The sequence below is a fragment of the Topomyia yanbarensis genome, unplaced genomic scaffold (assembly GCF_030247195.1).
Source record: "Topomyia yanbarensis strain Yona2022 unplaced genomic scaffold, ASM3024719v1 HiC_scaffold_20, whole genome shotgun sequence".
Classification (NCBI taxonomy): Eukaryota; Metazoa; Arthropoda; class Insecta; order Diptera; family Culicidae; genus Topomyia; species Topomyia yanbarensis.
Genome location: NW_026683382.1, coordinates 39,499 through 54,326, shown reverse-complemented (window position 1 = coordinate 54,326; position 14,828 = coordinate 39,499). Strand labels below are relative to the sequence as shown.

Below are 14,828 nucleotides of genomic sequence, written 5' to 3'. Positions count from 1 at the left end.
CCGCCCGACATTCTTTATTCATCCGATCTTCGCAAATCGAATGCTATGTTCAACAAGTAAGAACATCCATAGCCCTGCTTAAACCATCTAACATCATAAACGAGTGGAATATCTCTCCATCTATTCTCATGCTTGGTTTTTCATTCATCCAGCGTCATATGTCATCCACAAACAGCAAATCCCGAAACGAATCGCAGAGTAAATTTTGCTATTTGCCAACCAAGGATTCAGCCAACGGGTGCAGTCTGCTAAACAGAACATGGGAGACAGCCACAGTTTTTTGTAGCTTCCAGACAAAACGACAAACCTTTTATTCTGCCAGATTTTTAGATTGTTTGCACACACATTTTGGTAACTTGGGACATATTTTCACAAATTTAACAAAAATCGATTGATAAGTATCGATGACTTTGAGGTCGCTGTTAAGAGACAGATTTTGCCTGACATTTTTAGTTGATCTGCCAGATCTTCTTTGAAAAATAGCGGCAACCCTGCTAATCGGCGGTATTGAGGATAGTCGTGTCTCGATAATTGTTTGTAAGACCTTCGTGTAGATCGGCCATATTAGGTAAACCAACCTCAATCCGAAGGTATCTCTTCTTTCATGCAGACCGTCCCAATCAAAAAGAGCGGGCTTCGTACAGTTGATCACTTCTAACTTTGCGTATTTTAACCGGGATTCCGTCCTTCCGAACGGTTTGTTTTTTCAGCTTTTGAATAACCTTTCGTACTTCGTCTAGCATGGGTGGATGCACGGGTGTACCATAAATACATTAGGCATACGTACGTTCACGTATTATGACGAACACCTAAACGCACCCCGGCAATTAAATGAAAGTTTTAGCACTTATAAATTTACAAACGCGATCTCAAGCATGAAACCACCGCTCGCGCGATCATGATTAGGTCACGTCGGGCAGTCCCTACCCTCGGTTCTAGTTGGTCCAATAAAAAAAATGACAACACAACATGACCGGGTACTCCTGTGATATCGGTTGACTCTCTTCTAGTATCTGAACCGCACGTCGTAAATTAAATATATTCACGGGCCGCGCGATCATTCAAGAACACACGCAAAAAATCGAATTTATACACGCGAAATTACATTCGCACTAGCACCCGTGACAAACACGTTACCATACGGATGAACCTCAGATTGACCTAGATGACTTGACACTACGATCGAATAACCTTTCAAACCCTCCCCCGCCCGTCCATTTTCTTTTCCAATAGAGTGCATATCGTCCGCATGCACCAGCTCAACCATTACCGAAACTCGTGGTTTACACACTAAACGACTCGCAACTTACGATGTCCCGTAAGGGAAGAAGTTCAAAAATCGAAACTCGTGTTTAGCCAGTAATCCAATGCGTGCAATATTCCTCCCTAAGGGGTCTTTGAACCCTGAAAGAACACTAGTAAGAATTCGGATCAGTAAGGGATGGGAACAATTCTTAAGACGCTGCTAATTCGTTTATTTCTTTGTCTGCTTCTAAAGATTGACATCACATTGGACACTACAGTTTCGTCTGCTTCAACATAAAACCTAGTCACACTTTTCGTTGGTTCTATTAAATAAAATGAAGGAATGCTTAACGAAAATCAATCAGAACATATTCCTACACACATTACATTTTTTTTCCTGAGTTCGTAACCGCCGTTCCTATTTCATTCTCTTCATCCAATAGTACTTACTAATTTAATCCTTTTACGATCGATGAAAAATGATAATTCCGTCTCGTATGTAAAAGTCACATCGGCTGACGGAACGATAGATAACTTTGGGTGTTTTACTGACGAAAGCGATGACCAATTCAGGTGTAAAAGTTTTACTTATTCGATCTTACAGCTCATCGTGCTCCTTGTTGCCGTCTTCCTTGAAGAAACAGGCCGCCGGTGTCTGCATACGATACTCGTACTCGCATCGGTTCGGCTCCGAAACGGACAAAATTCTCGTATCCAGGCCGCACTCGAGGTGAACAAAGGCGGACCGGGCCGGTCCATTCCAACAGGTAGCTCCGTTGGTATACTTCATCGCAGTGTACTCACCGTTAGCCCAATTCTCCCAGGTACCCAATCTGTAAGTACACAATTTACACAAAAAAATACTGTGAACTGCTGAACCGATTCTTACCTAGTCTCAGGTCCGCCGTTCTTGGGCTGCTGAATAGCTTTATCAAACGGACACAGTTTGTAGACGTACTCTCTGTCTTCCAAATTAAGACATTCCCCGTTCAATGGAGCGTATTCTTCGTCTTTACCGTAATCCTTGTTAAGTAAATCTTCAATGTTCTTCATTTCCTGTTCAATCTCGCGAACATGTCGATCTGCTTCCGTGTACTGGTTTCTAGCATCATTGGCCATACGGATTAGTTCCTTCGTTTCAGGATCATACTCTTCTTTAGGCTCTTCAGCAGTATCGACCTGCCCTTCACCTACCTCTTGTTCTTCAAGCCCTTCATCATCTTCCTCTTCTTCCTGCTCATTCTCAGCGATCTCCTCCTCTTGATAATGCTGGGTGGGTTCGCTTCCATCTAGATCATAACCATCGTCCTGCTCGGTATGTAAATCGGCTTCCTCCGTCCCTCTTTCCAGTTCCTCCACATCACTAGGAGGCTTGAATAGACCCGAGTCCAACATCAGGAACGGCTTAATTTTTGGCCAGCACAGGGTGACAAATGTTTCAAAGTCCACCTGCTCGTGATCGTCCAAAAAGAATCGAGCTTCATCCTCCGTAACGGATCCATCACGATTGCGATCAAACACGATTCGTGTTTGTAATTCAGCAATCTCCAGAACTTGGTTCTGGTTCGAATCGTACTTAAGGAAAGTTTCCTCTGCCTCATCCCGATTACTCATGGCATCCGCTTCTTGCTTGGCACGGCGCGCTTCCTCCTCTCGGTCACGATAAACTTTAAGTGCTGCATTTTCGATTGCCTCAGCCTCATCTTTAATAGCTCCTTTTTCCTGACGGAGAGCTTCCGCTTCTCCCCTGGATCGCTCCAACTCAGCGAAACGAATCCGTTGTTCCTCCTAGAGCATAGAAACCGACAATTGTCAACTCACACGATGACACCACTTAAAAGCAAGTCCTTACCTTCATAGCTTTTCCCCTCTGACTCATCTCCGACCGCAGCTGATTCCCCATTTTGGCCATTTCAGCTCGCTGCTTTTCCCTCAGTCTATCCTCCTTGCCAAGTTCGCTGCAAGAATTGATGCAGTTCGTTCTCGAACCGTATTCATCCGAGGCATCACAGCAGTCGCAGATTCCATCATTCACCCGACTACTGGGCAAATTCAACGGTTTGTATCCTGCGTTCGTACAATGGAACACCCCATTCGGACAGGCAGCAGTTCCAGGTTCATCGCTGCCGTCCTCACAATCACAGTAGTCATCGTTGACCTGTTCCCACTGGATCGTCTTTCGTCCATCCAAGCAAACAAATTTGCCACCATTATCCACCCGGTACAAACTGGCCCGCGAGATTGAAACCCCCCTGGGACGGGGCAGTTCCGTGAGAACGACAATCCCACAGCTAAACACTGCCAACATCAATAGCAGTAGCCAGCCACTTTCCTCACCCCGACGTGACCACATTCTACAGAACACGGTGGGAATTTCGTGCCGCACACTAACTTGTCTGCTAGATTTTCCTCAAACAAACGCTATTTTGAGTAAATTTCAACAATTTTAGACTGCACTCAATCACGAATCATGAATGGCCGCTGCCGGCTGCTGATGGTAGAACAGTGAAGGCCGCGTCCAGCGGGCGGTTGACCAGTTGTCAAACTCCACGACAGCATCAGCATCACCAGAGTGGAAGCGAGGGTTTACTTTTTAAATAGGGCGGTCAAAACCGATGGGCATACGCTGCACTCTTATATCGCAATCTACACGCAAAAATAAAATAACCCAAAGAATAAGTTCTTTTAACTTTTGAGTTGTGCGTCGCTTCCGCATTTATTGTTCTGACCAGTCGTTTGAACGTACACGTAAGTTGCGTGTCATTTTTTGGATTTAGTGTCTACCTAGCGGCTCAGTCACGAGGAGAATCTGGAATACAAAACATCAGACTTAAGGTGAAGATATGTGGAAGCCAGGAACGCACAAGCGTACGCTTGTTGCTAGGCACCGCCCGCATAGTTAAAAACCATTTGTCACATAGTCCGAACAATAAACCTATATTATGGGATATAGTAACCACTCAGAAGCACAACAGTGCCCAGGGTGCGCTACCAGCTATGTACGCAACTCTCAGCTGGCGGTCATTTGTCATCGTTCGACCCGTGGACGCGCAAGGGAACTTGTGAGGACCAGAGCTATATTGGACGCTCCTTTTTGTTGTCAACTCACGAATAGCGCTTTCCGTACAGTTCGTCATTTTGACAGATGCGTTGCTTCGTTGTCAAGTGTGAATTCCCGAAGTTTCGTCGTTTCGTAAAAATAACTTAAAACAATAAATAATGCAATATCATATTTGTCTTAAATTAATAGGATTTTTGCGATATTTGGAATTACATGCAATAAAATCCCGCTTTGTTTACATTTTGCGACGTCTATTTGAAAACAACACTCGAGAAATGTAAGTCATTCCCTCGGTACATTCTGAATTTATTATTTCTCGCGCGTTTTTTGAGAAGGGCCAATAAGGGGTGAGTCGCTCAGCACAAATCGAATTGTGCTAACAAACAGCGTGGTAGCTTGTGCCGCAATGTGCCACTATGTGCCATGGCATTCAGTAAAACAAAAGCAATGGTTGCTATGATTATTCAACTACACTTTGTTGACAGTTTTTGAGTTGTCAAAAGTGTGCCTCATTGTGCCACACATTGTGGTAACGAGTGAAATGGGCGTGTATTACTGTGAATCGTAATCTTATACCGTGTTACCGTAGGTGATACAGTGTGTATGACACATTGTTCTAAGCGACTCATCCCTTGGCCAATAAGCATACTGTCAAAATTCAATTTAGAGGGCAGATTCTGGACAAACTATTAATCGCCGATTATAAATCACAGAAGCAGATGAAAGAGAAAACTTTTCTCCACCATAAAATGTTAACATCCATACTCGGCGAGTTATGATTTGACCAGAACTTCCTTTCAAAGTGAATGTTGACTGTATGCCTATTGGCCCTTTCCAAAAAACACACGGGATTTTATTGCTCTGCCAATCATTTACTCATTTTTAACATATTGATAATCAGAGTGTACAGTTAACTTCGAGCTTGTAAACACTTGAAAATTCAAGGTCAGCTGGTTTAGCAGAGAACTTGAAGTTCGGTGTTGAGTTGAACTATCATTTAAATAGTTGTGAGGACGATGCAATATAGTAAGTATAGCTAATTATACGCTTGGAAAATTTTACAAATTTCGTGTTGGACTGCGACAAAGCATGAAAAAATTCCTCCTGCGAACTGAAACAGTGCCCGATGAATGTTTTTTGTTGGTACTATTCGTTTGATGTTGGATCGAATTGAGGGTTTCGTCGGAGCTGAGATCAGCCCAACCGAGAAACGTCAGAAGAAATACAAAAAACAGCTGATCAGAAACGTCTCATGCAATGTTTAATAGGGTATGGCAACAATCATTCTTCAGATTTTTTTTTATTCTTTGGGGTCGAAAATCACTTTAAAATTAGCGGTAGATTAGTTAGTTATCTGGCATACAGCATTGCATTTGAAATTAGTATAGGGTAAAACTAGAAACACTCTAGTAAGAGAACTGCGGAGAGAAAAACAGCATTTTTGGCAACGTATGCCCCGGCATTGTATGGCAACACGTCCAATGTTATAAGGATAGGCAATGTTCGATTGGATTCGTTTTTTGACAGCTAAACGCGAATCCAATCGATCCAAAATGGAGTCTCCGCAGTTCTCTTTCTAGAGTTTTTCTAGGTAAAACCATTTTGAATTCTATAGACCATCGTTTTTGCTGAGGTAAACAATATGGGAGACCGGTATGGATGATACGAATTTCGTCTTTTAAGCTATATCACATGTTGCTTTTTTTCTAAAAACATTTTGCTGTACCTAAACTCTCAATATACCCCCAGGGTAGATTGATACACATCAAGAGGTAAGTTGATACGCAAACAAAAGTCTTGATAACTCGACACAGATCTTTCATTAGGGCCTAAGTCGCAATGTACTCAAATGGAGAAAAATCAGTTTCAATATTCGGCGAAGGTTTTCTAAATGTAGTTTTTATTGTAGGTATAAAGTACTTTATGACCGTGTTTTTCCGGAAGCATTTTTCGTTAAACCTTATGACAATATAAAGAATTTAATTCCTATGTGCTTTTAGTGGGTAGAAACTAAAAAAATGCTTACGCCCAATTTGCATCCCAGTCGTGATTTCGCCCTTCAGCAACCACCATTTGCGGAAGGGCTAAACCGTGTACATAATTTTCAGAAGGGCGCGGTAAATGGGCTAAACTGACTCTGTCTTGCTGGGTAGGGCTGGGTAAATGGGCGAGCTTGACAGTATACTTTTTAATAGGGCTCAGCAAATGGGCGCATAGAAACCCAATGTAAATGAAAGGGCGCGTGCATTTTTTCTTCAAATTTCATGAAAATATCGAAATATTCGAATGTTTATGTGCAACAACTATCGAGTAGACATGATCATAGTAGATATTGCTTATCATTTATATAACAGAATCGCCGTTTATTCTTTTATTTGTGAATAATAACCGTACGCCCGCTTCTGTCTAAAAATGTAAGTTTGGCCTTTATATTCCATATGAGAAGAAGGGCCTAAGTCGAAATCTCGAAGAAAATGCATGTTTCGCCGTTTTGTTTTCTTTAATTATACATCGAACTAAAAACCATTTTAAGTAATTTTCACCTCAATCTTCTAGTATTTTTGTTGCATAATCTCGTAATAGCGAAAACGCAGTTTGTTTACATTTGCGATTTAAGCCCTAATGAAAAATCTATGTCGAACTGACGATAAAAGTGTACACATAACTATATGTTCAGTAGATTTTTTAGTTTCACTTAGACTCCATATATTATACGCTCTAAATTCGTACTTTTCGGAAAGGTTTTTAAACACAGCAACTGTTTAGGGTTACCAAATGAAGTGAGAGCAAATTAAGGGCATCCCACTCAATTTCATCAGAAATTCGAGCCTGAATCAGTTGTGTCATTTGATCCAGGATTCTGGCAAAAGCCAGTCGGAATTCCAGGTTCCAGGTATTCAACTGGGACCTAAGAGAAGAGACAACAGGCTTCTTGCTCTTTTTAATTTTATCTACCAGGCCCTGTCGTAATTCCAAATACAACAAGCATCCATCGTTGCCAGATTCCATTTGCATGTTTTTCACAATTGCTGAAAATTATTGTACCTCAAATATCGAACCTCTAACAAGAATTCACAATACTAGCTGCATTTAAAAATTGAATTTTATGTTTATTCGTGTCTTTCTTAACAATGCACGTAGTTATATCGTCATTCAGGGTATTTATTAAACTTGCATGAAATGTTAATGTGCATGAAAAGTAATTAAAATGAATTCAGCAGCACTGTTTTTCATCCCGTTTGAAAATATTACCCTCTAAGAACGGTTGGTTTCAAAATCGTCCAATGAAGGACGTTCGTTGGACCAATTCGGACAACGTCCAAATAACCGTTCAACGAACGTCCATCGTTGGACCTGCGTTGAACGATTTTGAAACAATTTTTTGGACGTCTCAGTGGGTATGAACGCTCTTGACTGGCAAAACGACCAATCAGAAGCTGGTTCAATATTGAGGTTAGGACTGGATCAAATTGGCTACGCGATTGTCTTCTCTTCTCTTAGACTGGGACGTTTATAAGAAAGGTGATAAGAACATAGAAAGCTACTTTTCGAGTTAGTTTTAATGGAGACGGTGTTCTTTCACTGCAAGCAATATATCTCACAAGGTCAACATGGATTTATAGATTAACAACCGATTCTATCTACAGTCCAACGGGGAAGCCATCTTGGACCACTCATCGTCCTACTTTACTTCAATGATGTGAATTATATTAAGGCTTTGGTAAACGCACTCGTCTTGCAGAAACAATTCGATGTCTTCAGCGAATGGTGTATCGATAATCGTATGATCCAAAAACCCGGAAAATGTTCTGCAATCACTTTATGTAGGAAATTTTTTTTTATCAATATCGACTACAATATAACAGGATTGCTTATTCCGCGAAGGATTTCGGAGTAATATTGGAATCTAAGCACAATTTCAAGCAACGTCTCATATGTAATTGGCCGTGCATCGCGAAACCTCTGGTTTATCTACCGTATTACCAAGTCGTTCACGGGTGTATACTGCTTGAAAAGACTGTACTGTTCCCTAGACCGGACATCTTTGGAGTATTGTTCGATGATTTGGACCCCGCACTACCGGAATGGTAGCGATCAAATTGAAGGCATTCAACGCAAATTTATACGATTTGAGTTGAGACGGCTTCCTTAGCGCGATCCTTTTCAGCTTTTTTTTTCCTAATTGCAAAAGCCACTGTCAACTTGTTCAACTCCACACTCAATTAACGCAGAAACACAGCAGCGCCCTAGTTGTTGCCGATTTGCTGTCAGCACGCATCAATTCTTAAGCTCTAATAGAACGAGTTAATGTCCAAGCGAGAACTAGGAGGTTGCGCAGTAACGTTTTCGCATTTACAACGCATTTTTAAACGTGTGACAAATTTGTTCGACTTCCATTTGTCCCGTAATATAATTAGGTCTAAGGTAATGAATGTTTTCAGTGTTTTGTTTAAGATATCATTATTGAATGATTTTCGTTCGTTTATAAATAAATAAAGGCTTCAATTACGGGCAGTAACCAATCTGTTAACAGAGCACGGTAACCAGGATCCTTCGTTAAAATACGCCAAGTTGTTGCATACTACAAGCCAAGCTGGTGGGAATAGTGTAAAATCGATTCTTCGCGACCATCGGGTATACTCTTGGCCCCCGTCGCTGTTTTCTTCACTGTTTGCTCGATGTCGGTTTGTTCGCTCACCATTCAATAACGAGAACTACGACTCTTACCTTTTGATTGTATGGCGAATAGTGGACTTAGTTGGCCGAATGCGTTGTCCATGTTATGGTCGGAGTGCACGAAATACATTCCTCATAGAGCAGTGCTTTTCGTAATACAGTTGAACAAGTTGAAGACCGTGAGCCGGTGTAAGTCCTTCGCTTATGAAACGGAAAACAATGCTGAACAACGATAGCATGGCAATTTGCTGTTAGCACCCGTTAACCACTAGAAAATGCCCTGTTAAAAAACTGAATACAGTTTTCCACTGATTTATTTGGAATGTGAAAGATATTTATATTTTTTCTCTGCAATAACCGTCCTTTTACGCAAAAAAATATTTTTGGAATGAAAGTCATACGAGTTTTTGCGGGGCAGGATTAGAGGTTTGCTCAGAAACACAAATAGTGCTTTCGTTTTTTGGACTTAGCCTCAATCCGGCGCTCCCTTAGTCCTATCACTAAATTAGTGTCGGATTCTAATGAGACGAAGTCGAAACGAAAATTCCATAACTAACATACGAGGTACCACAATAGATATAAATATTGGTCGCAGTGGTTCGTCTCCTACAAAAAAGGCATACGAGTTACTTTGATTGCAGCAGACAGCTATTGCGTGGAACTCGAATGCTGGGCTGAACATCCAGATGTTCGAGGAGAATCTACTCTAGATCGAAACGAATAGGGCTCGATAGCAATACTTCCGGACGTTAAGAGGGTCGAAGTATATTAACTGAAAGCAGTTTTTGTACTTGAGCAGCTGAAATATGTTTCGCCATGCGAGATGCCGAAGGGAACACGTATGAACCAGCGTTTGATAGCCTCGCTTCCCTGAAAGCTGTTCTGGTAGCACGTATCCTAAACAGCAGAGCAATATTCTGGTGGTGGGCAAGCCAACAGCTTTATCCACAATGTATGAACTACCTATGAAGTTTAAGCATTCGATGATGACTTCGAGATACACAAATTCGTTTAATCCAATTTTTCCTTTTGAGAATTAATATTGCATAATGCCAGGCTTTTGTTTCTCTAGCCAAAAGACAAGAGCTCGTTTTCACTTTCTCATCAACAAACCAGAGCTTTTGTATTTGTTTTCCAGGGCAAGCCAGCTGCATTAGGCGTTCACATGTGTCGTATCAACTGCTTGGATTTTTTCGTAACTAGTGCTAATTTGGATACTAGTTTAGATATATCGTCTAACTAGACTGCCAGTTGGTGCTAGTTACTGACGAGATGAATTCGAAAAACAGCAATCAAACTTAATAACAATATAGCTAAACAGTATCCGCTTTCATCTATGCAGGGACTGCACCTCGTAGACAAGAGTGTTTGAACTAAAAAAGAGTTTCACTCACGCAATAATAGATAGCTGTCAAAAATGTATCGAACCTTTTATTCGTATCATTGTTCGAAATCCGATCGACTAAAAAAATATTCCTGCGAAACATCCCTGATCCACTTTGGTCTATTTGATACGCTATTACCGTATAGCTAGGATACAAAAGCTTTGAAGAAGACTCATTCGCAGCCAAGCACGTAACCAAAATATTCGCTTTGGATAAAGTTGATGAAAGCTCTCTTAATGGCACTTTTCACATAACGGCGCAGGAGAAAAGATCTAGGCGGAAAACCTCACCAGCTTAAGCAGTCCGTCACTTCCGCCGACGTAAACAACGGTTCGTTCCGATCCCAGACACAGAACGTTAAGACAACCACTATTGAGGTTTACTTCTTCCGTTAGTTTAGGATCCTTCTCCAGATTTGTCCATTGTTTCACGATACCATCGTATCCGGCAGTATACAGACGATCATCTGCTCCCAGCACGCAGTTGATAATCATATCGTGTGCTTTCTGTGAAATAAAAACTATCAGTTGTGTGGATGTACATGGAGACTCGTCCATCAGGTCTTACTTCTTTGGTCCACTGCACAGAAAAGTGCTCCTTACTACTATTCTTGATGAAAGTGATTCCTAAGCCGTCTCGTGTAATGATCGCTACATTACTATAGACGTTGTTCGAACAACTACCGCACAGAGCAACTGGACTTTTCCCCGGAACACTAGCCTTTGTTATATATCGGCCAGTGGATGAACCCTCTAGCACCTCGGTAATCGTCAGATCATTATCTCGTATCGAGTATATTAGATTGTTCTGAATTGCCAGCGAGCGTACCTGCTCAACCAGATTGAACTTGAACTTGATCTTGTGGTCCGTCCACATAGTAACAATTCCTTTGTCGTCTCCACTCCACAGATTATCCTTGGTGTCGACGAACAGTGACTCAATTTCGTCGTTACACTTGAGCAGTTCCTTCACGTCGTCCGACTGAAGAGGATTCAGCAGACAGCGGATCGTACCGTCGCAGCTGCTTGTGTATATCCGTCCCAGGGAGTCCACCGCCATCGCGTAGATCCAGGCCTCGTGAACGGCCACTTCTTTTTTAAGTGATAGTTCTTTGGTCCATACCTGAAAATATCAATGGATTTACTGCCTGTTGAGGTAAGGAATCTTTTCTCTAATTTGGTTGCCCATCTTTAGAAAACGTATGCTTCATAGATATTGGAGAAAATTTTCAAAAATCTTCGCTACAGTGACCTGAGACAGGCTTCTGCCGTTTGTCATCTTTGGTATGATGTCTACCAACGATCGGGGTTCATGTCCAAGATGGTACTACACTTCAAGAAGGAACTGACACCGGCCACAATAGGGCTATTCCTGCAAAGCGAATGCCTCTATCAGAACATACGCTTCACTTCGATTCCATTCTACGACGTGGCTAGATCGAAAAGAAACCTTTGCCGAAAAGATATCATCTACGAGGATGAGTGCTTCATTCAGCACCTTCGAAAGTTGATACTGAAATTCAAAGATTCGCTTCAAATCCTCTCATTCTGCAAATGTCATCTGGAGCGTGGAAGATTTCTGGAGTTGGTTCAAATAGTACCCACTTTGAAATTTCTTGACATTGAAGAGTGCATCTTCGCCGGAGAAGACTGCGACGAAGTGCTTCGTCTGCCTCAGCTCAAAAAGTTTAACTTTAAATATCCGGAGGATGAAATACAACGTTTCGAATCGGGACACATCTACCGGAATCTGTCCCAGAATGAATCCTGTCTAGTCAAGTTAAAGGTTCAGCTGTTTGTGAACGAAATGTTCGAAGATCCCGACAGTGACCTTTGGGATCAGGTGAAAGCAGTGGCGAAGATAATCAAGAGACATAAGAAAACGATAAAATCTTTCAAGGTAGACAGTTTCAACGAACCTGCACTGAAGAAACTCATCTTTGAAGATGACGAGTTGCAGCTGGAAAAGGTTGTCCTTGGAGAATTGAAGCTTCGCAGAGACGATCAAGTATTCTACAACTTTATGACAAAGCAATGCAAAATCAAGAAACTTGAAATTGCTCTCGAATCATCTCTGAATTCTAACAACGATCAATACCTGAAGGCAATATGCGACAATCTGCAACAACTGGCACAATTTTACTTGGACATATCCAGAAATTCGGACAGCGGTCTTGAATACCTCCAGCAACTTCACAAATTGAAAAACCTCGTCCTAACGAAAAATCGTAACACGGTTTCACTCACACAACACTGCTTCGATCATATCTTCATGCCCAATCTTAGATCGCTCGGGATATATTACAAGGAGCTTGCGCTGCCAGCAGTACAGCAAATTCCTGTCAGTTTCCCGAATCTGATGGCGCTCAATCTAAGCGAATGCGAGAAAGCCGTCACGGATGAAACAGTCCAGCTAATCTTTCGGTCTCTTCCGGCACTGGAAAGTTTGGATCTAAGCAAATGTAAACAGATTACCGAGAGGGCATTCCTCGGAACGACCGGAATCAGTAATCTGAAGAAACTGAAGGATCTTGTGCTGGAGAAGTGCGACGGTATGACGCACCTGTCGCTGGCGGCCTTCGATAACCCCGCGTTGAAGAGTATCAGTTTGGCAATGTGCAACAGAATAACGAATGAGGGCTGGCAGCAGCTGTGTTTGAAGTGTCCAAACTTGACCTGGCTCAACGCTTCCCAGTGTCGGAATTTTGACGACGAGTCTGCACGGATTGTAGCCACCATGCTGACGGAGTTGGAAACTTTAAATTTGTTCAAGAACGGTTCGTTGACCAACGAGGCAGTTTACTACATTGTGGAGAACTGTCGCTATTTGGAGGACCTTTGTCTAACCAAGTGTCGTGGTGTAAAGCTGAAGAAGCATGAATATTTTGACGAAAAAATGGATCGTGTCAACAAGGATTGCTTGAAAAACCGAATAAAGCGATTGCCGTGATCGGCTCCTTAATTAACATATACAATTTTGTTTACATGAAATGAAATACACAGCAGAAGTGAAAATCGTATTAGATAAGATTGAAATTCACTGTACGCTTAATAGATATCTCAATAGAGTTATCACATATATTTTTCAACAGCAACTTGTGTACAGTCTCCATTTTCTGATGTAGAAGCTTCTGACGGAACTTGAAACTGCAAAAAAAAAATCGCCCTTACTCACAACCGCTGATCCTACGATTCACGATCAAAATATTTATGCATCTATTTTTAGCAACAATTTTCTATAACCAAACTCGGTCATGTGTGACACACTCGTTGTTTGCCGATATTTTTTTCTGCGACTCCTAACCAGACTTCGCTGTCGGTCTTACCTTAACTTTCCCATCTCCGCCGGAAGTGAAAATGTGTTCCTGCGAGTACACGATGGCCGTAATATCGCTCAGGTGTTTGTCGGTATCGGCAACTATTTTCTCCACCGTTCCGGGCATCTTTTTTTGCTTTTATCTACTCGAAGGAATTTTGATTTCTGTGAGATAAATGTAATGCATAGATTTAATTTGCATTGCTCCGTTTGCAAGGAGTTGGATAAACGACAAAGTTTTTTGTATAATTAATATTTACCTGCTGGGGTAGTGAAAACCCTAAGAGAAAATTCCAACAAAAAATAATATTATGACAGCTGTGCTGTGTGTTCTATCTTGTCCAAACTCTTTCAGAAAGCTGCCGACTGCCGAAGCAAACACCACCGGTGCGGTTATAACGGTATCTGTTGTATTGGTGTATTCGATTTCACGCATATCTTCGCAACGAACGGTACATCAGTCAAGATCATAGAGATGAGGTACACGCCTATATGTAGTGGTTATAGCACAGACTAACAGACATAACACTATGAGGGAATTCCCTCAAAAAACATCGTTCCGACAATTTTACCAGTACACTAGCTCCACCTTTTGTTCACGGTCCCAAACACTCATTTACTGGTGGGTTACCCCTCAGATTTGGGAGCAATTTTTCACTAGTGGTCTAGTCCCAGGTCTATCCCCCATATGCTTGTTCATATGTCAGTATGGGGCCATAATTTCAAATGTGGCCACAGTCCCAACTACAAATATATTTAAAATGACCGTTAAAGCGAGCGAAGCTTTGTTTTTAAGTGTTATGTCTGTTAGTCTGTGATTTAATATCTGTGCGATACAAGTAGTCTATCGAAAATCGGTGAAATTGAAAAGTTCACGAAAATTTACATCAACGAGGCAGCTATTTCAGGAAGAGCCGTCAACAGGAAGTGTCTATCAAATATGGGTAGGTTATAAATTGAAGGGTCGTGTGTCTATTTGAATCATGCCGCTATTAACACTGATGGTTTATTATCTCGCTCATACATACGCTAGGCCCATTAGTTTGACACATATTGCCCCTGGTAGACACATGGCAAAGTGACGGGATACAATATGCTATGCAAGACCCCATGTTTCAATTCGTGAATACATTGAGACAGTAGCG

At 41.7% G+C, this 14,828-nt stretch overlaps 3 protein-coding genes across 4 annotated transcripts; 1 reads left to right on the top strand and 2 right to left on the bottom strand.

Annotated features, from left to right (window-relative positions):
- Positions 1-1,451: 1,451 nt before the first annotated feature.
- On the bottom strand, positions 1,452-3,778 carry LOC131694933 (glucosidase 2 subunit beta). The gene is made up of 3 exons (XM_058983472.1): positions 3,098-3,778; positions 2,135-3,033; positions 1,452-2,078 (listed from the first exon to the last, which is right to left on the bottom strand). Exons 1-3 carry the CDS (start codon positions 3,596-3,598, stop codon positions 1,844-1,846), a joined length of 1,635 nt encoding a protein of 544 aa, XP_058839455.1. The 5' UTR covers positions 3,599-3,778; the 3' UTR covers positions 1,452-1,843.
- Positions 3,779-10,394: 6,616 nt separating this feature from the next.
- On the bottom strand, positions 10,395-13,831 carry LOC131694924 (uncharacterized). The gene is made up of 3 exons (XM_058983458.1): positions 13,694-13,831; positions 10,936-11,490; positions 10,395-10,874 (listed from the first exon to the last, which is right to left on the bottom strand). The coding sequence occupies exons 1-3, from the start codon at positions 13,808-13,810 to the stop codon at positions 10,641-10,643; spliced, it is 906 nt and encodes a 301-aa protein (XP_058839441.1). The 5' UTR covers positions 13,811-13,831; the 3' UTR covers positions 10,395-10,640.
- Positions 11,383-13,498, top strand: LOC131694921 (uncharacterized). Of its 2 annotated transcripts, none has more exons than XM_058983455.1 (2): positions 11,383-11,523; positions 11,581-13,477. In XM_058983455.1, the coding sequence occupies exons 1-2, from the start codon at positions 11,503-11,505 to the stop codon at positions 13,315-13,317; spliced, it is 1,758 nt and encodes a 585-aa protein (XP_058839438.1). In that variant the 5' UTR covers positions 11,383-11,502; the 3' UTR covers positions 13,318-13,477. The 2 variants fall into 2 exon arrangements, with proteins under 2 accessions (XP_058839438.1, XP_058839439.1); XM_058983456.1 differs by having other exon boundaries at positions 11,395-11,523; positions 11,616-13,498.
- Positions 13,832-14,828: the final 997 nt, after the last annotated feature.

What these genes read in the sequence shown, in the direction of transcription:
- LOC131694921 (XM_058983455.1), top strand. Translation starts at nt 11,503, where the DNA reads ATGGATTTACTGCCTGTTGAG. An exon ending in TGGATTTACTGCCTGTTGAG is followed by an intron (nt 11,524 to 11,580) that starts GTAAGGAATCTT and finishes TATGCTTCATAG; the next exon opens with ATATTGGAGAAAATTTTCAA.
- LOC131694924 (XM_058983458.1), bottom strand. Translation starts at nt 13,810, where the DNA reads ATGCCCGGAACGGTGGAGAAAATAGTTGCCGATACCGACAAACACCTG. An exon ending in GCGGAGATGGGAAAGTTAAG is followed by an intron (nt 11,491 to 13,693) that starts GTAAGACCGACA and finishes TGATATTTTCAG; the next exon opens with GTATGGACCAAAGAACTATC. An exon ending in CTGTGCAGTGGACCAAAGAA is followed by an intron (nt 10,875 to 10,935) that starts GTAAGACCTGAT and finishes TTTATTTCACAG; the next exon opens with AAAGCACACGATATGATTAT.
- LOC131694933 (XM_058983472.1), bottom strand. Translation starts at nt 3,598, where the DNA reads ATGTGGTCACGTCGGGGTGAGGAAAGTGGCTGGCTACTGCTATTGATG. An exon ending in AGAGGGGAAAAGCTATGAAG is followed by an intron (nt 3,034 to 3,097) that starts GTAAGGACTTGC and finishes TCTATGCTCTAG; the next exon opens with GAGGAACAACGGATTCGTTT. An exon ending in AACGGCGGACCTGAGACTAG is followed by an intron (nt 2,079 to 2,134) that starts GTAAGAATCGGT and finishes GTGTACTTACAG; the next exon opens with ATTGGGTACCTGGGAGAATT.